Source organism: Rissa tridactyla, chromosome 1, assembly GCF_028500815.1.
Source record: "Rissa tridactyla isolate bRisTri1 chromosome 1, bRisTri1.patW.cur.20221130, whole genome shotgun sequence".
In the NCBI taxonomy this organism is placed as follows: domain Eukaryota; kingdom Metazoa; phylum Chordata; class Aves; order Charadriiformes; family Laridae; genus Rissa; species Rissa tridactyla.
This window is the reverse complement of record NC_071466.1, coordinates 34,924,121-34,948,206: the sequence shown is the minus strand read 5'-3', so window position 1 is coordinate 34,948,206 and position 24,086 is coordinate 34,924,121. Positions and strand designations below refer to the sequence as shown.

General features: G+C 40.7%; 1 protein-coding gene across 1 annotated transcript; it reads left to right on the top strand.

Annotated features, from left to right (window-relative positions):
• Window positions 1–75: 75 nt before the first annotated feature.
• On the top strand, window positions 76–24,086 carry GPALPP1 (GPALPP motifs containing 1). The gene is made up of 8 exons (XM_054203989.1): window positions 76–234; window positions 6,533–6,677; window positions 7,715–7,816; window positions 11,875–11,983; window positions 16,308–16,442; window positions 16,668–16,832; window positions 17,253–17,351; window positions 19,712–24,086. The coding sequence occupies exons 1-8, from the start codon at window positions 150–152 to the stop codon at window positions 19,928–19,930; spliced, it is 1,059 nt and encodes a 352-aa protein (XP_054059964.1). The 5' UTR covers window positions 76–149; the 3' UTR covers window positions 19,931–24,086.

Genomic DNA, 24,086 nt, shown 5'->3' with positions numbered 1-24,086 from the left:
AAAACGCGTCACTTCCGGAGCTTAGCCACTCGCCCGAGGGCGTTAAACCTTCTGGACGGAGTACCAGTGATTGCGTCATCCGACAGCGCCGGAAGTGCGGCGGTGGGGTGGGTAAGCGGAGCGGGACCGGGGATCGGCCCCCCGCCGCCATGGCCCGCGAGCTCATCGGCCCCGCGCTGCCGCCCGGCTTCCCGCGCCGCGCCGAGGCGGACCCGGATGAGGACTTCAGCCAGGGTGAGGCGCGAAGGGGCCCAGCGGCTCCGCGGCCGCCCGCTTCAGGCGGCCTCTGCCCTCGGCTCCGGGCCCGGCAGCCGGGCGAGGCCTCGGGGGCGGCTGCCCGCTCCACGGCGGAACACGCGAACGGGAGTGGCGTGTCCGTTCTCCCCCTCCTCTTCGTGTCGTCCCCTTTTGTCTGTGTCGCGTGTGGTGGAGCAGTATGGCGGCTCCGGCAGACAGCGTTCGGCAGCTCGGTCTGCGGTGCCTCAGCGGAGATAAGCTCCGCGGGTGGCTTTTAGAGTGACTTTTTCAATGGAAAAAAAAAAACAACTCACGTGGTGGGATTCTACGGATATGAAATGGTGTAAAGCTCCTTTTAAAAAAAGTACCTCACTGATTTGGCGGTTATTTGCCTGCTCAAGTCCCATATGCGCTTTTAGGCCTGTGGTCTTTAGAAGCTCTGAGCGCGAAGTTCGTGGGCAGGAAGAGAAGGCAGTGGTAATGTCTTTGCAGCCTGCACTCCTTTGTCAAACCAAACCACTTGATGAAACTATCGTTTTTCCAGTCAGCTTTCCTGGGGATGCGGAACTGGCCTGTGATGGGTGAGGCCGTGGTGCCTCACCTGCCAGGGCCCCTGATGTTGAGAAGTGGGATCTCTCTGAGACCAGCCGACTGCCAGGCTGGATCTTCTGCAGCAGAGCTCAGTTCCCCCTGCTTAAACTCTTACATGTTCTGTATCAATAATAACTCCAGAAGTAGCAGTTTGAACGTTATTACTCTCTCTCTTTAATGCAGGTTCAGATCACTAGTGTATACACGTTCAATTTCTGGCAGTGTTTCAGAGATCGCTCCGTTATTCCAATTAAAGCAGCTCCTGTGGGAAAGGTTTCCTGTGCTCGTCTGCTCTTCTCATGTTTTAAACCAGGAGAGGGAGCAATAGGAAGAGAGAGCAAAGCTGCTGCCTTAGCTAACACCATAGCAACATCAAGCTCCAGGTCCGTAGCTTGGCTTTGTACTGAAGTCCTGACTTCACGCTTGTTTGAGGTGATGCAGCCTCTCCTATTCAACTGTGTGTTGGTGGCTTATTCACTTTCTTTCTGTCAACATACTGATACATGTTGCAAGTTATCTATATTGCGTATGAATCCACTGAACAAAATAAGTTAAACTTATCATTAAGTTTTGTGATACCAGGTGTTTTGGCAGTATCTAATCTAGGTTATTCAGCCTAGTTTGTCCACTTTTTGTCCCAGTGTACGTCAGCTCCTTAGTAGTACAGTTACATTGACAAATCTGCTTGGGGATTTCTGTGTGTAATGGATGAAGGAATTTATTTGCCTTTTTAAAAAAAAAAAAAGACAAAAAAATAATAAAACAACAGAAAACCCCCACCAAACCCAACTACTGGGGGGCTGTTTATTTGTTTTTATAACTTTTATAAACTTTTACTGACTTAAAACAGCTTGGCACAACAACGGAGTGTACCTCCTCAACACATGAGGCATACTGCTGCAGTGCATAGGAGGAAGAGAGAGCAAGTACTTTGGCATAACACGCTTTGTTGTACAGAAGTACAGCTCCAGCTGGAGCCTTGCACCTGGAGGTTCTGAATTGTAAAATTGTGTGGCGGGGCTGCCACAAGCATCTTCTGTGCTGTAACTGGAGCCTTGCACCTGGAGGTTCTGAGTGGCAAAATTGTGTGGCAGGGCTGACACAAGCATCTTCTGTTCCGTGACACTTGCTGGGTCTTGAGACAGAATGGGCCTACAAGTTGTTCTGTAACTATTTCCTTCTGTATTCTAGCTATTTTAAGAGATACTTCACCTCTTTAAGCTGAACAGCTTTTCCATATGTTTTCTTTCCTTGTGGTCTCACTGATATTTGAACTGCTCTTTGCTTTTCTTTAAGAACACTTGCTTTTTTGTTCTACTTTTATAGTTTCCACATCCCAACAGTAATAAAATGAGACTTTGAGCAGACATTCTGAGAATTCTGTCAAAAAGGTTTCGTTCAGAACTATACTATAAGAGAATAGAACAGACTATTTCAGTTGGAAGGGACCTACGATGATAATCTAGTCCAACTGCCTGAGCAATTCAGGGTTGACCAAGTCTTAAAGCATGTTAAGGGCATTGTCCAAACGCCTCTTAAACACTGACAGGCTTTGGGCATCAACCACCTCTCCAGGAAGCCTGTTCCAGTGTTTGACCATGCTCTCAGTAAAGAAATGCTTCCTAATGTCCAGTCTAAACCTCCCCTAGCGCAGCTTTGAACCATTTCCATGCATCCTATCACTGGGTCCTTGGGCGAAGAGCTCAGCACCTCCCTCTCCATTTCCCCTCCTGGGGAAGTTGCCTCAGCCTCCTTTTCCCCAAACCAGACAAGCCCAAAGTCCTCAGCTGCTCCTCATCGGACGTTCCTTCCAGCCCTTTCACCAACTTTGTTGCCCTCCTCTGGAAGGATTCAAGGACCTTCACGTCCTTCCTAAATCATGGGGCCTAAAACTGCACACGTATTCAAGGTGAGGCTGCACCAATGCTGAATATAGCGGGATAATCCCTGCTTTTGACAGGCTGATTATGCTGCGTTTGATGCACCCCAGGATGCGCTTTGCCCACTTGGCTGCCAGATAAGCATTTGTCTTCCATCTGCAATATGACATTGCCATGCTAGATGTAGTGAACAAAATGAATGTCTGCTGATCCATTCTTAAATTTGTATTTCTTTCACCTTTATATGGATAACGAAGAATCACAGAATGGTTTGCATTGGAAGGGACCTTTAAAGATCATCTAGTTCCAACCTCTGACATAGCAGCTTTGTTAATGTTGTAACTTAGCATGCAAATTCATGTTTGGTTTTTTTTTTTTTTTAATGAAAAAAACCTGGAGATGTAGTAATTGTAGCTTGTGTAATCACATTGGTGTTAGCATGTGGTGTTTCTCATTGTGAAACATGAGCAGAGTTAAAAGTTTGTTTGTTTCCTTGTGCATCTCTGCCTCAGAAGATGAGGGAGTAACTAAGGGAAAGTGCCAGTTTCTGCTCTGCCTGTAGGTCAGCACAGGGGGAGCCAAAATGGACTTTGCCAGTATATACCCATGTCCATTGGTGTCAGAGAACTGACACTACTCAGACACTGTGACCCTTAATCAGGACCAGGATGGGAGCAAACGGTAGTTGGACAGACTCAAAAGTTCATCCCCGGTAAATCCTTTACCTTTCGTTCTTCAGGTTGTCACTGTCCAGCCCATGGGACACACTCATCTCCCGATTCTTCATCTCATGATGATTCTTTGAAGCTGGCCTGAATGTTCTCCGGCTGGAAGAATCCTAACTCCTGTGGTCCATTCGTCCCCGCCTCTGTGCTATCCTTGTACCAGCAGGAGTGAAGTGATGGGGAATGGCTAAAAATAGCCAGAGATGCAGATGGGGGGGTTGTGTATTTCAGCATTGAGGCCATGCTTGTTAAAGTACAGGTGCGTTGATGTGATGTGTCTGAGTTGATCTGTCACTGTTGCTGAAGGTGAAAGGCCCTACTCCTGTCTGCCCTTGAGAGGTTCCCAGTGCCTGTCTGATGGCATGGTAGATTGCTTAGAATTGGCAGCAGAAATTAACCTACCAAAACAAAACAAAAAGTAGTTTTTCATTTGGTTTCTGAATTGAATTGACTTAATTTTCAGGCGGATAGTCACCAAAGCTAGCTCGATGGAGAGGGCATGTCAGAGCAACAGTAATAGGATGGCTACTTCTAGCAGCTGTGAATCATTCACTTCAGTCCAACTTGAGACATATCCTTGGCTCTGTTTCTTTAGTCTTCATCCCCAAAATTTTCTTCTCACGCTTTCTTATCCACTGACCTGCTCTGGGTTGTTCTGAGTTCTGGTTACTTCCTCACTTTCCTGTTGCTCTACCATTGCTACATCCATTTCTTAGTTTCCTGACACTCTGAGCTCTCCTCTGTTCCTCCTTCACTTTTCCATGGCTTTCAGGGAATTTCATTCACAGAGTTCTCATTAGATCTTGGCCTTCCTCCGTACCCTTTCCTTTCTTTGCTCCCAGAATCTAAGCTTAGCAATTCCCATTCCTTCCTCTCTGCTTCTTCCTGTGGTTCCTCACCCCACCCCTGTCCATAACTGTATCTTTGCCTGTGCTGATTATTAGTCTGTCAGTACCATGACCGTATTAATTTTTAATCCCCATTCTCCCAACTCTCTTTCTCCTCCACTTCTTTCACGATGTCCAATGACTTCTGCTTCCCCAGGCTTTAAATGCCATTTTCCCTTTATGAATCAGTCTCTATCTCTATTTTGTTTCTGGTTGTCCTGCTTAGGCTGCAGTTCCACAAACAAAACAGTTCTTTCAGGGGAGTGCTGGGTTTTGCAGTATTATTTTTATGCCTCTCAAATTCCCTGATCCAATTTGTTGCATAGCCCATGCAAACAGTTGTGCCAGCATGATGGGAGAGAGGAACTGGGATAGAAAGTGTGTATGTTAGCCCTGATGTCGGACAACATGTTAGTGAGACCAGTGCTTCCTTAAATAGTTTGGGTTTATATCTTCTTTCCAGCTCACAAAGCTGCTTGCAATTTCTCTCTTCCTCTGCACTATCAGACTCATCAGGCTGCAGCTCAGTTTGCTTCTTTCAGTCCAAGTCTTTTCTCTTACCTGTCTGCATTTAGAGCAAATGAAGCTCTGCTTTCATGATACCAGGGCATCAAGTGGCTGGAGAAAGCTGTTGTGCAGGTTTTATCTGGTTTTTAAGTGCTTTTTATCCAGTGGTGTTTCTCATACCAGAATGGGAGACTTTTTGATAGCAGTCTTTATTCCTGTTTATCATTGATGTGTTGGTTCCCTCTCATCTTGAACTTACTTTACCTTTATAGGCTGGGATGTTGTAGTTTTTTCTCTTCTTAGTGCTGAAATGGATGTGTATGTTCTAGTTGAAGTCTTTCCCATTAAAACGAAAAACAAAAAAAAAGCAGCAGATCTATCTGCATGCTTTGTAACTGGTAGACTGTCCTTGTTCTGTGTCTTGTGCTAAAGATGAGTAAAAGCTTTATGAAGCTCACTTGAAGGACTTGATTTCTGCCTAGCCTTTGTCAGCTAACAAAGGAACCATAATCTGTATCAGGTTTTATTTTGCACTATCAAAAAGTCGTAGTTCTTTAACTGGAGATGTCATTTCCTGGTACCCTTCATTTATGTGGTTTTATTGCACCTCATCTTTTCATCTAACCCTTGAGTATTCATAAGCTAACAATACCTTTTCCCCACCAAAACATCTTTCTGTCCCGGCAGTCTTGGACTCAGTGCTGGACATATTAAAAGGAGGAATGGTGTCTGTATCTCAGGATGCTAAATCATCACTAGGATCAAATCTCCATTATATCAGATGGCTATTTGTGCTGTGTGTGTAAAGTGGTACTGGCCCTGCATGGGCTGCCCTGGATCCTGGGACCATTGCTGGTCTTTGCTGACTGCAGCTGGTTCTGTGTTCATGGAGCCTGTGAGGGTGTCTAAGTGTCCCATTTTGGGGGGCATTTGCTGTTAGGATCAGTGGCTAAGCTACTTTTTGACCCATTGTACATCGTACTACATCCAAATAAGTCTGTAAAGAATTGTGCCTGCTGGTGGGGACACTGCCAGAAACAGCTCAGGCTTATTAGAACAGTTAGAGTCTGAATTTTTCCTTTGCCGCGGTATTTCCCCCCTCTTCATTACGCCAGAGGGTGAAGCGTTGACCAGAGCATGAGAGCCCCAGTCTTCTGACAGTAATGATTCTTTGAAGTCTGAATGCCTAAATCATCCCTTTTTCAGCAGAGTCTGTGCCTGCTGCTCACACTTAGCTGAACTGGGAATAACCTTAATTGTTGAACCATTCCTAAAGCAGGCTGCCAATTAAATTCCACTAATCGGTGGTCTCCTATTCTGTGTAGGTACACATGATGTGATTCTTCACTAATAAGCTTGAAATACTTTATTAAGGTGGTAGTTTCTTTTAAATATACCAGTTTATACCCTATGCATTGTAAACCAGTTGTTAGATAAAGAAGGGCTTTCCAGTCCTGTTCCAGGTGACATTTATATACTAATGGATTAGTAATGTGCTAATTTAATTCAGGGGGGTTTGTTCATTGAAATACCGTGCTGAAAAAAGTAACTTCTAGAAGTTTGTTTAGACATCTTCTCTAAATGCTAGAAAGAGTAATGATTGAATAGACTTAATTCCCGATAGATATGTGTTTTAGGGATACCAAGATAGATCATGCTCATTTGGAATGTTTAATAAGTATCCCAAGTAACTCTGGATGTTCAGTTGCAGGACCAGCACTACCTCCAGGCTATAAAAGCAGCTGTAGCTCAGAAAGTCCTGACAGTGATGACGACTCAGAATCTCTTCCTCCAACCAGAGACGCAAACAGAGATTCTGAAGAGGAGACAGAAGGAGATCCAGCACCTAAGTGAGTATGTTCTTAGGTTATTTGTATATTTCCGTTGTATTGCAAATGAAATGTGTCTGCATAAATTATGACAAAGGGACAGTATTATATCAATAAAAAGATTAAACCCTGTACCTGTGAAAAACTTGATGACGTGTTCTGCATGTTCTTTGCAGTCAAGAATGTTCAGCTGACCTGTTTGACACCTTACGGTGGAATTAAGTCATTTAGGGCGATCAGATCTCTGTACGTGCATGTTTTATTTTAGTTCTGCAATTAAAGTAATAAACTTTTTTTTTGTTCTTGTTTATACTAAGGACAGACACCACTTATCATGTATGTAAGTATTTGGTACTTGAGTTATGCCCTGTTTCTGGTATACTACCTCTCATTGAGAGGTAATAAGAACTATTTATGGGCATGAATTTATGCATTCAATTAAGTCAACTCTAATGGAAAAAAAATTGAATTATTTAGCAAATAACAGGAGTCTGCAAATACTCTCATTTGTTGGGGTTGATTACTCACAATTGCTGTGGTAAGACGTTGTTTGTGTTTGTGGTAGGCCTTGTATGAGGGACTTGAAGGGCGTTATGCCATCTTAATGAGTGTTAGAGTAATTATTGCTCACTTTTCTCCTGTTGTCTTATTCAACGGTTTTTCAGTTCAGTAGAATTGAACTGGGAAAAATACCAATCAAAATGCAGACAGTGTTTAAAAAAAAAAACATAGAGAAAGAAGCGTGCTGAATTTAAAATTACTTTCTGACTAGAAAATGGTATTTCAACATTTTACTACTCTTCTTTCTACAGCAAAAGCATACTTAATATTTATTCTTTTTTAAATGTCAGAGTGTTTTTGGAGTGAAGCTTATGCTCCCAATTTTTTAATTGCTTCGAATTATTTTGGATCCCTTTGCACTGTTTCCTTGGTAACAGCAGCATATTTAGTACATAAGACTGTCTGAAATAATTTTATGTATTTTTTTTCCTTTTTAAAATGTAGATAATTGCTATGCATGTCAAGGTAATTATTAAGTGAAATCTTTGCATTTTCAGAAAGCCAAAAAGAATTCAGGAAGAAGATGATGATGATGATGATGGCTTTTTTGGGCCCGCTCTTCCTCCTGGATTTAAAAAACAGGATGATTCTCCAGAGAGGTAATTAAAATGCAATTAGATTCAGACTCTTTTCCTTAAAACACAATTATTTTAGATAAAATATTTTGTAGTACTATTACAGAACACTTCAACTGTGCACTTCAGATTCACGTGATTAGAATTGCTTCCTCCACAGTCTTAGAACAGGAACAGCATTGCCTTGAAACAGAATGCATGGCCCTTCTGATCCTAGTTGGAAGGTTGGAGGGAAAAAGAAGAAATGTGAATTGTCTGAGTTATGCTTTGAATGTCAAATTTCTTCCATTTCTTATGATAGGTCTCAGATCAGCGCAGAAGAGACAAATTAAAGGTACAAGGGCCCATAGTTCTGTGGTTTATTCTGGGCTGGGAAGGGAGTAGGGCAGTTAGCTTTTGTGTGGTGCAGTACAATGCAGATTATTGGAATTTTCATTGGTAATGCACCAAAGAATAGTTTTCTACCTGGAGACACCTAAACAATAATCTGAACTGTGTAGGTTTCTAGAAAGCAAGGTGTCAGGTCTAAGCAAATAAGCATTGTTTATAGCTTCTATTAGGAAGCTTTCCATTTGATTGCACACAACTATAAAATATGTCCCGAAAAAAACCTATTTATGGATTTTCTATGCAGAACTTAACTATATCTTACAGCCTTCTAGCCTTTACATCACTCTGTGCCCTTCCTTCTATAATTTGAAATTATAATCCATAGTGAAATTGGTACTTCCAAGGGGACCTTATTGATGAAAGGTACAAGAGAGTCCCTTGTTCACTATAATCTTCCTTAGAGCAATAGGGAGCTGGTAGATAAAATAGATCAATGCTTGCCTGTCAGGTATGAGTTTTCAGTTCTAGGCAAGTGACTCATTTTGTTGTCAAGCTGTGTATGCAGGATACCATCTTGAAGGAAATTTCAAAGTTGAATTTTTTTTTTAGTTTGGATAAATGTTAATGGTGCTTGGCCGCAGTGAGGAAAAACAAGAATGCATGTAACTAAGGTTATTTGGAAGTATCCTCTTCATCTGTTTGGTTACACTTTACTGTAATCAATAAACTTGTGAGTATCGTGCTCAGTGGGCTCATTTGATGCCTTCATGATCCCAAGAGTAATATCTTTTCTTTTTCTTACATGTCATATAGACAACGTGTTATTTTAATTATAAATTATTTAATTATAATTATATATATATAATATATATATATATAAATATAATTATAAATATTTAATTATAAAATTTAGGAAATCACTAAAAATAATGTGATCTCTAATAAAGCAACTAAATGCTTGTGGCATTTAACATCAGCGGAGGTAGCTGTCTTGCTTTCTTGCTTTTTGACATGAATGCTCTGGTAAAATGTTATGGCAAAGTGTAGGAAGGAAAAGAGGAAGAAGAGGCAACTTGTAGTTTGAAGGTCAGAGAGATGACCAGTTACACAGGTTGTCACCCATCATATAATCTTAGTCTTTTGTATGTTCACCCAACTTCTACTTAGCAGGTTATGGTGGATAACTTGCATTTACATTCAGAGGGCAAGACTCTGCTCTGTGTCTGCGAGTATGAGAGGTTAAAGCAGCAAAAGGCACTTGCTAGATTTTGTGTGGTTTTTTTTGGTTCTAGCTCACCATACAACTGCTCCTAGCACACACTGAGAAAGCAGATTGAGCAGAGCTGTTTTGCACCCAGCCCGATTCCCTGAATAGGTGGGAAAGGTGTGATGTGTGGGAAGAGCCTTGTCTGTCTTCCACCCCCGTACACCTGGCAGTCTAGTTGTGCTGACACACTGAGGCGTGTAAGCTGTGCAGGGTGTAGACACAATGCTGTTAACTACCTCCCTGCTGCACTGCTCTTAGCATTGAGCAGATTGCCAGCTGACAATCTAGCCATGAATAATTGAAACAAATGCAGGCTGTTTGTTTCAATGTATGGGCATACTGTTTATTAGCTCTGCGTGACATACTCGTTCTTTTAGAAAAGCTTTTGTTCTGTTGCATATTTTCCAGACTTGTCAAAGCAACATATTTGTGATTAGGAGCAGCTCATGTGGCAATTTGAAGCTTGTTAAAAATTGTTTGAATCATTCCATCATAAAATATATATATGAACATATTTCCTTCAACTTTGGAAAGGACATTGCTGTTTGTCAATGCTAGACAGAAGTGCAGCACTCGTAAATATTCACGAAGTATTCACGCATAGAGGTGAAGAGCAAAGGTTATCTTAAAAAAATCTTATGTTATACATCAAAAGAATACTGAAATGCCCATCTTGAAACATGTATTAGCAAGGACTCCAAGTCCAAGAACAGGAAAGCATTCTTTGCCATATATGAAATCCAATATTCCTTAAACAAAAGCTTAATTCATTATAGGTTTGGGGTGTTTTTTTGAATGTGTATAGATAGGTACGGAAGCTGACAACAGCAGCAAAATGTGTTTAACAGAGTTTTATTTAGATTCACTTCACCTGTTCAGAGAACCTTTGGATATCCAGGAAATTGTCAAGAATCACATCGACTCTGTGCTGCTGAGGAAAGACCTGAGCAACAGGGTTATTCGTGTGTTGGGGGAAAAAAAAAAGCATAGAAATGGAAAGCGTGGGAGGGATGAATATGGGAACCATTTTTCTATTTTTTGGTATAGCCTTTGAGCTGTGTCAGAAACAAGGCAGAGTATCTGAGATCTGCTCTTTTTCACAAGTTGCACGGATACGGCCCACAACGTAGATATGCTTACATATTTTAGTAGAAGGCTTTTTTTATGGCTTGGTTTAACTGTCTCTCCATGCAAAATAAAGGTACTTGTATACCAAAATAAAAGATTATTTTGGCTGTATCTGTAGAGGTTTAAATTCAGTCTCTTTAACTTACATTGGGAATTTAAAATATGGTCTTAATAAGAAAGCAGTCAGAACAGAGGAAAATAAAAGCTGTTTCTTTTTTGCAGCAGCTAGATGGGAGTGGAACTTCAAATTTAACCCAGACCTCGTGCCTGGGTTTGAAACCTCACCAGTGCCCTTGTCCTGGCCTGAGCCCACATTTATCGCTTGTGTCTTTTTAGCTGTGGTTGGCTATCTGGCAGGACATTCTGCTTTTTATTTCCCCTCTTCAAATCCTGACAATAATATCACTACAGCAGGACTGTACTGATTAGATTACGCGGGATTTAGTAGAAGACTGTAATTAGCATAATTCAATTCATGTTGGGTTACATTTGATTGCCCTAAAGCTCAGAAACCGAAGATCATAATAAACAAAGCCTCTTCTGATACCTTGTGAGGATACAGTCACTTGGATATTTCTTCACGTGATAATTCTTTGGGTTTTTTACTAGCTTTTATTAGCTTTAAATAATATGATGGTGGATTATTAAGAGGAACTCATATGCAAAAGTCTCTTCAGTACTGAAAGCACAGTTTGGAGTATACTTTGAACTGTTTCCACCACTGAAAGAGATTCTCCCCTTTCTATGCTCCTGGAAACAATTGAATTATACTGCTTGCAGAGCTGCTGTGTAAAAACAAATTAGTGAAGTTACCTGGGATCACAAAACTTTTATTCTCCCATCTCCACTCGGAGGGAAAATAAACTTATAATCAAAGCAGTTCACTGATTCTGTTTATTGAAGGACAGTGGAACTGTGGTGCAAGGCAAGAATGAACAAAATTGGCTTTGTTGCTAGTGAAAGAGTAGCATATATTTGACCTTCCACCTTTCATTGCTTTTGAACCTGGTGAAGGAAGCTAGGGGAGAAAAAAGTGGATTTCCTTGAGTGCATGCTGCAACTTTCTTGGTTTTCTTGCATCCCAGCTCTCTGCAGAGGTCGTCCTGGAAAATCGAGAAACTCTTCTTATTCAGTTATTTCTGTGTGCGCACAGTGGGCACACTTGGCATGGGAGGAGAGAGAATCACACTTCTCGTCAACATCTGGGTTTTATTTTTATATTAATTTATTACATTTTTCTCTTGCAGCAAACAGTGGAAGGCTGTCATTTAATGTACCCTCCATGTTGATTATGTTACTTCCTTTCTTTTCCCCTCAACCGAAACCCAGGATTTTCTTTTTCTTTCTTCCCCTCAAGGCCCATTATAGGTCCTGCCTTACCACCTGGCTTTAGGAAACCTTCGCAGGACACCGGGAATAGCAGATGTTCCATAGGACCGTCTGTTTCATCAGAATTCCATACCCAGGTTTGTGAAAACAGAAGCCTTTTGTTTTAGTACAAGCTATCTGAAATGCTTAAACAAGTAGGAGCCTGAAAAAGTCTACTAGACATACTTTTTAGCATGACAGTTTAATTTTAGACCAGAAAGTGTCTGGCATGTTTTTGCCTGAGTCAAACAGTGAAGTATAAATAAGCCTTAAAAATGCAAAAGGCTGGTCTGGTTTGTTGTGATTTTGCTGTTAGGCGGATGATGCACTCACTGAACACAAGAGATCTAAGCGTCCTAAACTGCAGTCACAGTAATTCTTCCTCATGTTTTTCCATTCTTTCTTTTGGTGTGACGTCCTTCACAAGTGAACATCTTGGCAAAATTCAGATTTTGAAAGACATTAAAGGAGTAATGTAACCTGTTAGAATGAAGATATTTACCTATAATTCAAGCTTTTACTCCTTTGCTGGTAGGGGAGCAAATGATTGGGTATTTCACATATCTTCACCACATTAAAAATGTTTATTAGTGGACATGTTAAATAAGTTTGTCCAAAAGAATGTAATCAAGAACGATGCAATGGTGTCACTAATTGTTCTTATCAATAGCAAGACGATACCTGTAACTGGGAGTGTAGCAGGACAGTGACACTGACACAATTTTTTGGTTCGTGTTTTTTGACTGTTCTCGTCAGGTTAGGTAAAAAATAATATAAGTCTTATAGTCTAATCCCTAGATGCAAAATAATACATGTACTACTAAAGAACATTCAGGATTGAGATGTGTGACAAAATATAGCTAGAAGTATGGGGAAGGTTCAGCTCCCTAAACGTGGGCCTCTAGTACCATTCTGAGGAATCTGAATCATCTGCAGCAGGCTGGCAGATAAGGAGTAGCACCTCAGAGGAGCTTGCATCCTTCTTGAGCAGCACCTCTTAAGCCAGGCAGGATACCCGAAGACATCAAAAATAGTGCTGGATACCAGTGTTTAGGCAATTGAATCTCTGTCATGCCGTGATAAACAAAATATTAATTCGTCGTGAAAATTAACTTGTATTTCCGCAGTTACTCTGTTTGTTTCTAAAATACTTACGTTTTTAAGTTTAACTCCCAGACATCATGGGACAAGCTAGGAAGGAAGGAGGCAAAGGCTGCTCTGGAACTTCACTTTTCAGATTAGTAGTCGCAAAGTATATCATTCTCCAGCCTCCTACAGTGAGTGTTGTCATAATCCTTCATGAAGAATGATTGTCTGACATTTTTAAGATACTCATCATCTTATAACTCCAAATAACGATTAAGCAATTTATCATAATGACAAATCTCTTGAGGCAGGCATGTCAAAACTGGTCTCTTTCTATATTTTACAAACAAAAAAATCTCTTTTCTCCTAAATAGATCTTCTAGCATCAGCTTTGTTAGAGCTGTTAAAGAACTTAGGTTTGTTTTTTTTTTTTTCCTCTTCCTAATAATACTTTTTTTTTTTAACCTTTGAATATGATGAGTAATTTTTGTTTATTTTGTTTTAATTTATTTAAATATTTTGTATTCTGGTACATTTTTGGCAGCAGCTTATTCCATGCTGACTCTTCACTTTATATTGATTTCCCCTTCAGACTTGAAGGCAGTATTTTTTAATGTTTGTTTAATTTCATCTTGTTTGAGGCAGGTGGTAATGGAGTGAATTGAACTTAACACTAATGAGAAAGGAAATGAGAGATGCTTCTTCAATTAAAACTCAGGGTGGAATTTGTCTTCTATCCTCAGCTACTTTACGATACAATTTATTATGAAATTCTTATATCTGCATTTTTTATTTGTTTGTACAAAGAGAGAGGGAAGTGTTTTACTACCTTGGTTTCTCAAGAAGTTTATTCCTCTTCCCCACCAGCTCCTTCTTTAAAAAAAGAGAGAGAGAGTGAGAATGCAGTCACCCCGTTATTTAAAAGATGAAGCATTATCACGGGGGTAGAGAATTAGTGAAAACTTAACTGTATAAATGTTTGAGAAAAATGATGGGAGGAATCGGTGTTACCTACTCACAGTGCTACTGTTTATAAATGTCGCGGGCAGAGTGAATAACTTCACTTGTAAGAGAGTAGTGAAATGTTTATTAACATAAAACAGTGATTTAACAAAGTAGTGAATGTGACAGTGTTTTACGAGATGCGATGCCAGGGTACACTTGATTATTTACTGCATAGAGGCCAGGGTCAGACAAGCTGTCAGGGAAACCCTCCCGTTGAGTCACGAGGTTCAGAAAGGACCCCCTTGCTTTCTAAACTCTGTCTCAGAGAGGAGTTGAGGTGCGGCTGGATCCAATCCTAGTCCCAGACTTGGTAACGGTTTATGTCTAAAGGATTATATATGCGCATTCAATCCTTATATCACTTAGCTAAGATTTCAAAGTTTAGCATGCTATTAGTCACTTACCAAGAATCTGTTGCGGCAAGGAATCTCTCAACCTCAAGGAGAAGAACCTTAAGCGAGCGTCCCCACTCAAGGGGAGAGCCTGTCATGCAGCCCGCTGCCGTGCAGGAGAGTTCAAAGGGCTCTTGGGCTGTCCACTATTTATGGAGTAAGATAATTGACCTATAGTTGTATTCTCATGGGAACAAGATACCGGGGTTCCTACTCCAGACAGTGTTTTGGTTATGTTGCCAGCCATCTCCCACAGTTCAAGTGCAACTCGTAACAACTCCCGCTGATGGCCATGGCTTGAGCAGGAGCCGGGGGGGGAAAAAGGGGAGAGCGCACCGCCACAATAAATGACCGGCTATTTCTCACCCTCCTAAGTCTTTCAGATCCGTTTCATGCAACTGGTCCTCCAGCTATTAAATTAGCCAAACCTTTTCTGGCACTTTGTGGTTCACAGCCATACGTAGCTGTGTCGCTTGCTGCCTGAAGCTTGCCTTCCCCACTGTTCACACCTTTGCTGACTCCTAAAGGCAGACAGGGCCAACTGGGTTGGCTAGCTTGGAGGAGTGTTCTTAAAGCACTCCGGTTTTTGTAGCAAATGGCACACGTAGGAGTAAAGTGGCTTATTTCACACCTGCTGTCTTCCTTAGCCCAAATCCCTCTACAGCGGTGGGATGCCAGCTATGAGCAGGCTGAAGTACTAAGCTTGAACTCGGTGTGGCAGGATACCTTTCCTGCTTTCCTCCTCCTTTCACTCGTCCTTCATTCCCCATGCTCCCATTAGGTGACTCTTCTAGTGGGGTTCTGTACTCCATTCTTGTATTCTCCACTGGGTCATCTCTGCCTCAGGCGTCTTATTTTACGTAGAAGGCTCCTGATACTGTTTTTCCGCTGCTCATTGCTCTTGAGCCCTTATCTTCTCTGATGGTGTCATGTCTTGTTTCTAGGATGTCCGCCTGGTAACCAAAGTTTGGCATGACAAAAACAAGCCATTCCCCCCTTTCATCCTTCATTTGAAACTTCTTTGATGCCAGCTTATATTCTTAAGTAACGCTCTTTACTTCCTGAGCACGCAGCCTTGTCATCGTCCTACTCCCATTGCTTTATCACCCACATTCAGGCTGTAGCTAAACCTTTTCACTTTTGTAGATATGGGGCACCTTAGCTTTGCTTCCAGGGCACTTTGGTGTCACCAATTTCTGTGTAGTTCTGCCTCCATCCACACCTGTACTGTCTTAACTTGGAGGGACCTGTGAGCTTTCTGTACAATCCTTGTCACCCACAAAGATTCTTATTAATATCTAGTCCCTTTCAATCTTCATTTTTTGAGCTCTTCTCCAAATAAGTGCTTAGAATACAATGTCCAAAGGGATTGAAGAGTCAAATGACAGAACCAAGAGATTAGACTGGTAGATGCTATGCAGCAGGGGTGTAGTACCATGCGTGCCACTGTACCCTACCTTGCAAGTTAATCTTTCCAGCGTCCTTACAGAGTCTGAGCTCTGTAAGGATGCTGGAAGTTGCAGTGCGAAATTGCAGTCCTTATTACAGAGGTGCACTCAGGTGTTGCTAGTGATGGTAAAGCCCAGAGTATCAAAGAGATATGCTTGTGTGGTTCAAATTTACTTACGGCCACAGAGGTTATGTGGCTGCATGCAGGGCAATGTAAAATAGCAGGACTGTGTATTGCCACTGTGCTTACCAGCAGTTTTGCCTCAGACAAGAGATGATGCTTTTGGAAACACGGAGACTAAGTATCCATGTTAAAGCACTGAAGAGGTCTAAACTGGAGTTTTAATCCAGGTTTTTGCTGTTTGACTGTCAGATGCATTGCATTAGGTTTATATGCTCTTCTAAACAAAATCTTTCTAATCCTACGAAGCTAAAATGTTTCTTGATGGTCTTAGCACCATAGTTGACAGAAATGTTTTATTTTTGGAAGGTAACAGATAGTAGTGAGGAAGAAGATGATTTTATAGGCCCAATGCCTGCAAAAGGACCGGTGGAGTCTGATGTGACTAAGGAATTTGAACGCAGAGCTCAGAGAATGAAGGAAAAACTTAATTCAGCAGACAGCGTAAGTTGGATTTCTTAATTTCTAGTATTTTGTTGCTGGAGTGTATTTGTGTTTTTCTTTTCCTGTTTATGTGTGAACTCAGTTGCAGTTCTGGTCGGGACGCTAAGTGTTTGCAATTGTTAAAACAAAGAAAAATCCATGATTTCTGCTGGAAGCTGAGATTCAGACAGCAATTTTTGATTACGCTTTTTTTTACTTCCCTCCCCCTCTATTTCTTTTGTAAAGGATGAACCCAAGCAAGTTACCAGGGAATCATGGATGACAGAGCTTCCACCTGAATTGAAAAGCTTTGGATTTGGCCCAAGAACGTTCAAGAGGAGAGCTGATGACAAATCAGGCGATAGATCTATTTGGACAGATACTCCAGCTGACAGAGAGAGAAAAGCCAAGGTGAGCATTTATTCATTCATGTACACCTGCAGGCAGTATCTGTTGTTGATACTCTGTGGAAACAAAGTAAAGATACCGTGAGCTGTTCAAGGAAGTTGTTTTTTTTGCAGATTTTTCTTTGTTACCGAAACGTATTCATTCAGGCTTAAAGGTAAAGGCAAGGAAATAACAATTTTAAGTAACGTTGATATTCATTTATTCCCTCTCCCTTCTGCAGTAGTCAGGTACTCTGTATCAGCTCATTGAATTTCCAATTACAGTGTGTCCAGTTTCTTGTTCTATCAAGCTGAGCAAAAAATATCAGGTGGCCTTTATCGTGGCCTCTACTCTTCAGATTTAATTAAAGTAAATATAGATTTCCTTGCGTTTTACTTCAGACATTCTGATTACTATAGCGTGTCATTTGCTTCTACTCATCAGGAACGAGAAGAGGCAAAGAAATCAACCAGTAAGGATAATGAAGAAATTGTATTATCTGGGAGAGACAAGAGACTCGTTGAGCAGGTGACTTCATACAATGTAAGTGTAATAGCAAAATACTTCCTCCTCCTGCATTTCCTTTAATTCTTCAGTCCTTTCTTTTGGTTCTCCTTTCTAGCGCTGCTGGTTTCCATGGTGATGCCACAACAGTCTTCCCTTTTAGTGTCCAAACCTGCTGCTGTTTAAGTCATTAGAACATTTACCATCGACTTCAACAAGAGCAGGATTGGGTCCTCGAGCTGCTGCTGAAAACAGTGTGACAGAGTTGGGGTTTCTGTATATTGTCTCAATTTTAGGTGGTGTTTTCCTTAAATCATCCCCATACCATCAGGACGTGGCTGCTGGGAGTAGACAGCATTAGTTCAAGTATTAGCTTGCTCCACTGAATTACCAACATCCAAAGAATAAACCAGTGTAAAGGTTTAAACTTTTAGGACAAAATATGCATTAGCACAAAAGAAGCTTGATGGGCTAAGCAGATCGATGCATTAATTACACTATGTAATTGATTACATTAACTGCTCATTACAACAGCATTATTACATGAAGTTTTCCTCAATCTCTTCAGAAGCAGATAATTTTTACAGACGGATGTTGATTACTAGAAATCTGAACTCCATGTCAAATTCCGTCTCGCTTTTCTCTCTGCCATCCCTGTCCACCAGCGTACGTGGACTGTTGCCTGCCTTACAGCTGTTCATTCCACTTTGTCCCTGATTTATGGCCTGAAGTCTTACAGAAGGCAGTCTGGTCTCTTGAGAGTATAATTAACTTGCGAATCGCAGCCTTGGCTTATATTACATGATTGAAGTTTATCTGGCACTTTTAATAATTTATTTGTACTTCATTAAATCACATGTCCTTCTTAGAGGCTTGCAAATCCAGAGCGATTAGCCTACTGTCTTAAATTTCTTCTGTATTGTCTGTTTCTACTGTCATTATGAATATAGTGGAATACTCTTCATGTAAAACCACAGGGTTTGCTCTGTACCATTGCCAAAATGAAACATATAGACCTTTAGTGTTTCTAAGGTTAATGGAGTTCTCTCAAAAAAACCTGACAAAGACATCTTGTTTAAGAACAATGTTTCTTCGGTTGTTTTGTTGTCTTGTTTGGTTTTGGGCGTTTTTTTGTTTGGTTGGTTGGTTTTTTTAAATCAGTTCTTTTCTGATTATCAGGTGTTTAGTTTGTTGTTTTTGTTTTTTTCTTTTAAAGTTTTTTTTCTTCTGTTCTTTGCTATTTCTTTCTCCGCTGACCTTTATCAAGGATACTTTCATAGGACAGGAGCTTTAATTCTGAAAATAATTTCTTAGAGTTAATTCTTTCAGTGCTGATGCCATATACGTTCTCTGGTGCAATTCTATCAACCCTGACGCAACTACACCATGAATAAGTATTGTCTGTTTTCTGTTTTCCATGAGATATGTCATGTGTGAATTATTATTTTTATGTGTGATGAAGTAAGTGTTTGCACAGGGAGAGAAGGGACTTCAGAAGAAAGATCTCGTGTTCCTAGATACGAGAAAGTAGAGCTACTCATCTTTTGTTCTTTCTGATGAGAGAAGTGATTTGGACTGATCTTTTGGCTGGTTTGTAATGATTTGAGAGTCTGAGAAATTGACTACCTAGAGATACACAAATACACTTTATGTGGCCCCTCCTTTGCTCAGATAATCTTGATAATCAGAGCAATTATCTCAATAAAAGCAATAATCTCAGATAATCAGAGAACTAATCCCGCTCCTGCGTGAAATCAGCAAAAGTTGTATGTTGTATTTGAGCTGGATCTTGCTCTTTAATAAACACAACTGAAGTCCTTGACTTGGCAAAACACATGCTGTAACTCAGACCTGTGACTTTGCCCTGTGGGCTTGCAACAGATGATTCAAATACTGAAAAGTTAAGAGCACACGTTAAAAACGCAGTAGTGCGTGAGAGTAAGATGGAAAGGGTATCTTAGCTTGTGCCTGCCCCTAGCAGTGACCAAAACCAGATGCTTAGGGCAAGTGTATAAGAAATTGTACACTTCAAGATGCCTGTACTTCAAGATATTTCTCTTGACTTGTCTTCATTTGTGTCTCCTAATAATGGCAGAGCAACTTCTGTATTTCTTTTGCATGGTTTTTATAATTTATCTCCAGTGTCTGTGGATATTCAGCAACATTATGGGTGTCTTTAATGTCCGTGAATTATTAGTATTTTATTCAGTGTAGACAAGATTACATGCACTTTCTGCTCAGTGCATTCTAAATTTATCATTCTGCTTTCCGGTTACAAAGCTGTCTTCTTTCTCTGGAATTTTTAGCCTTCCTAATTCCAGTCTTTCCATTTAGATTTTCTGTACGTTGTTGATATTTTGTAACAATTTATTTCCTCTTCCTTTTTCCCATTTTTCCAGGAGTCAAAGAGGTCAGAATCTCTCATGGACATACATCAGAAAAAGCTAAAGAGCAAAGCGTCTGAAGAAAAGAACAAACCTCAGGAAAGAAGGCCGTTTGACCGGGACCAGGATCTCAAAGTCAATCGATTTGACGAAGCGCAAAAGAAAGCTCTCATAAGAAAATCCAGAGATCTGAATAGTAAATTCGAGCACAGTAAAGGCAATATGTTTTTATAGCATAAAAGCATGAAGTTTTTTTTGAAGTTAAGTCAATTAAACTTTGAATACTTAATTTTTTAAGTATTTTTCTGTAAATATTTGTATGCAAAATAAATACCTTGATGTTTAACTATTTTTCCTTGTCTGTAAATACTCCGTTAGGGAGGAGCATCTGGACTAAAACTAAACTGGTAAAGGGAAGTCCTGGTATAAAAAAAGAGATAATGTAATTTTTGCTACTTTAAAACGTATTTATATGTATATATTGTTAGCGTGAAAATAATTAATAGGTATTATTTTAAGGAGCTCTAGATTTGCTCAGTTTCCTCTGCCTTGCTTGAGATATTTTTGCTGAGCCTGACCTGAAGGCCATGGAAGAATCCCCTTTAGACTCGTGGGCAGGATATGGTGTGACTGGAGTTCCTGCTGGGGAGTATAAACTCAAACGGCAGCTCTTCTGTCCACCCAGTGCTTTTATTTTTGTGATTCTGTGTCTGTACATAAATACAGGTTTATATGTATACAGTATAATTCCTGCACTATAGCAGGAAGAGCTCGTGGTAGCAGAAGTAATAAAACCTCAAGATTTGCAGATTTAATTAAAAGATGGTGGTATACCAGAAGAGAAAATCTAATTTGAGTTTCAATTTGTTGGTCTTATCGGAAAACCCATCTTTTTAAAGCAAATACAATGTGAAAATCAAAGGAAAATAAAGCTTATTTTGTCAGTTAATTTGCAGGGCAGAACAGCTTTTTGGTATCAAAAAGGAAATAAATCTGATATTTAAAAAAATCTACATCCATGGTTAGTTTTTTTAGCTCTTCTGTGCGTGTTCGGAGCAGCTGAAAGGAGAGTTGCTTTACTTATTTAAAATTAGGCTTCTACTTTCATCCTTTTTCTGTTGAGTAAGGTTTGGGATCCTTTTTGAGGAGTTAGAAGTATCTATATACGAAAATAATTTTATATAGGAGACGCTGGCAACTTGTTTGGAATTGTGCCACATTCTGCTTGTTAAATACCATGGGGTTCACTGAGATTTGAACAAAGGCTACCGTGGCAGGTGGTGTCTGGGTTGGTTCATGTTAACGGAGCAGTGACCCAACGAGCTCCAGAAACAAATGGCTAAAAACTTGGTAAAACTTGGTATTATTTTATTGCACGTGTGCATGAGCCCAAGGCACAGCCTCCACCTGCTGATGAGAAGTCTTGGAGAATTTTCAGTATTGGAAAGTAATGCTCGCATACAATGTATTTAGATACTGCTTCTTTTTAAATGGACAATTTATTTTGCTTCTATTTGCAACTTATCTGCTACCTTCGGGCAGAAGAGGGACTGGTTTTGTGTTGTGTGTGGTTTTTCTTTCATCAGGTTTGAGTTTCTGTGCCTTTTTGTTTGGAGGCGAGAGGAGGGTTTATACAAGGGCTGCTAATTTTTCCTCCCCGAAACCAGACTTCTGCTAATGCCTCGTGCTTTTTTGTAGCGTAGCAAACAACGTCTTGCTAGGTTTCTGCCTTCTGAATTGCTTCCTTCCCCTTTTCGGGGAGCTCCTCTGCAGCTGGGGGTTAAATAACATCTGTCTAGCAATTCAGCAAAAGTAGATTTCTTAATTGGAAAGGCAGTGTTAGGAATGTTCGGGGGTATTTTTTAGGCAAGTAAAGCAATGACAAGGGGGAGCATAGCGCGACCAGCTAAATCGTCATGGTTGGCAAAAAATGATCCTCGTGCCCACTTTTGGAAACCCTACTGCCTTGAGAAATTAATTTATTATATCAGGTGTTGCTTTATGCTGAAAGAGCTGCTTTCCTGAGCACATCATGCAGTCCTCACTCAGACAAGTCTGTAGCAGGGACGAGGGCTCGTTGTGTTATGAAGCTTGTGCTTCATTTTCATTTTTGACCTTTGGTCCCTCCTCTTCCAAATTGAGGACCAGTCATCAGACGTCTTGCTCTGTGGTTCTTTGATGGACCCCTTGCTGTCCTGATTTGAGCGACACAGGATTAATTTCTTTTCTAATGCCTGGGAAAAATGCACTTTTAGAAGACTCTAGTGTCTGAATTTGTGAAAATATTTACTGTATAGCCAGCTAGGCTATGTGGGATTCAAGGTCTCAGTGTTTTCGAGTTCGCCAGGTGCAGGGATGAGGAGGAGCGAGACCCGGGCATTTGACCCAAGCTGGCCAACAGGATTATTTCATACCATGAACGTCACATTCAATATAAATTAGAAAGTTTGCCGAGAAGTTCTCTCTTCCTTGATGGCTGCGATCCTGAGAACTTCTTGCCGCAGTGCCAGACCCCTGAGCCGTTCCCTTCCTCCCGAAGCCGCAGCGCTCGCGGTGTCCCACATTTGCTGTCCCCTGCTGGGAGTGCACAGCTTCTGCTGATAGGATGGGCTGAGTATCATCCTTCTGTATTTTATATTGGTATTGTTCTTTAGTGTTACTAATGTTAATTATCTAGTCTTACCCTGTTAAATCTGTTTATATTTCAGCCCTCGGGTTTCCTTGGTTTTTTCCCTGATTCCTCCTCCGGGGTGAGGAGGGGTCATTGGGTGATTGATAGAATAATTGTCTAAATGACACTAAATTGTTGTGGGTTTCTCAAACCATAACACCTGCCTGGCCCCACTGTGGTCTCCTGCCCTCTCCAAGGACGTGTTTGAGTGGGGGCTCCGGGATGTTGCTCAAGAGGAGGAGAGCCCTTGTAATGGGGAGCTCAGGCACCCCCTTCACGGTCCCTATGTGGGACGTGGAGTTCGAATTAATGAAGCCTCGATGCAAGTCGGGAATGTGTTTTCTCTCTTTTGCTTAATGGTTTTTTTCCCCGTTCATGAAGCAGCCTCTCTAAGACTCGATGAAATCTGTGTTACGAACTTGAGATGGGGCGGGGGGGCGAGGGGAAGTGGAATTGTTGAGAGTTCAAATTAAGCTTTTCATTACTTTGTGTAAATTGAGTGAACTTTTGAATTGCGTTAATACACAAACTAATCTCCTCTTAGCGATGCCAAACCATTCCCTCGAACAGTCATTAGAACAAGCAGCATCTCACTAAATTACAAGCTCTGTGAGCTTTTGTGGGAAAAGATGAGCTGTCCTTTACAATTTGGACGAGCTGTAAAGCATTTCTGCAGAAATGTTAGTGGGTGATTTTTTTCAGAATCTCATTTTAAAAAAAACAGAATTTATTTCGCAGAAAATCCTCACCATAATTACTATGTAACATTTCTGGTAACCGGCTCCCGACGCAGATTTAATGGATTCTATTGCTATTCTGCGCTGTCAGCCTGCGTCGCGGTGGATGGACTCCAGGCACATCAGGAAACTCTGTTTTATTAAAAAAAAATAATTAAAAAAAAATGTCAGGGAGGTTTTCCCGGAGGTGAAAAGCCGATCAGCCTAGATTTTAAAGCGCTTGCCTTTATTTTGTGCTGGCAGAGACATCCTTTATTAATAATGATGTTAAAAAATTCTGCTCAAGAGTCTTCTTCTGAAATGTCAAATAAGCGTGGAAGGAAATTCACAGTGAAGCTGGCAAAAAAGAAGGCTTTCGTGGTAGGCAAATGATAAACAGGATGTTAAAGAGGAATTTTAAAGACTGTAATATGTTAATAACAAAACAAAACAAAACCAAGCACCAAAACAACCCCTGTTGAGTCTGCTGTATTACCGAGGAACAATTAAAGGCAATACAACTTTCCGATTTCTTCGCATCCATATTCAGGACAAAATATTGAGCTACCAAGGCGTTCCATCCAGCACATTTGGTTAGAATATGGTATAGCAATACCGTCACCTGAGAAAAATCTCTGTCGTTGAGAAAAACTTCTGTTTGCTTTCCTGGATGAAGAAGTGTGTTTCCCAAAAATAAGCAGCAATATAAATGGATTTTTTTTAAGGGTTTGATGGCGTCACGTTGACAGCACAAAAGTGGCATTGTCGAAATAGCTTTCTTCTCGAAATAAACATTGAGATGAAACCTTGATATGTTTCTGTTCAGGAGGAAAGGGTTTTTTTCACATAAAAGTTTTAAAATGCTCCAGGACTTCAGGGCTACTTGTGCTTGGGGACTTGTTTTGTTCCTGAAATGTAAACTTTGTTGTTTCTGTCCAGCCACTTATCAATTGTATGTAGATTTAAGAGTAATAGAGCATTAAAAAATCAGAATCTGTGAAAA

Coding starts and splice junctions, on each gene's coding strand:
- GPALPP1 (XM_054203989.1), top strand. CDS start 150: ATGGCCCGCGAGCTCATCGGCCCCGCGCTGCCGCCCGGCTTCCCGCGC. Junction 16,443..16,667: donor AACTTAATTCAGCAGACAGC/GTAAGTTGGATT, acceptor TCTTTTGTAAAG/GATGAACCCAAGCAAGTTAC. Junction 16,833..17,252: donor ACAGAGAGAGAAAAGCCAAG/GTGAGCATTTAT, acceptor TCTACTCATCAG/GAACGAGAAGAGGCAAAGAA.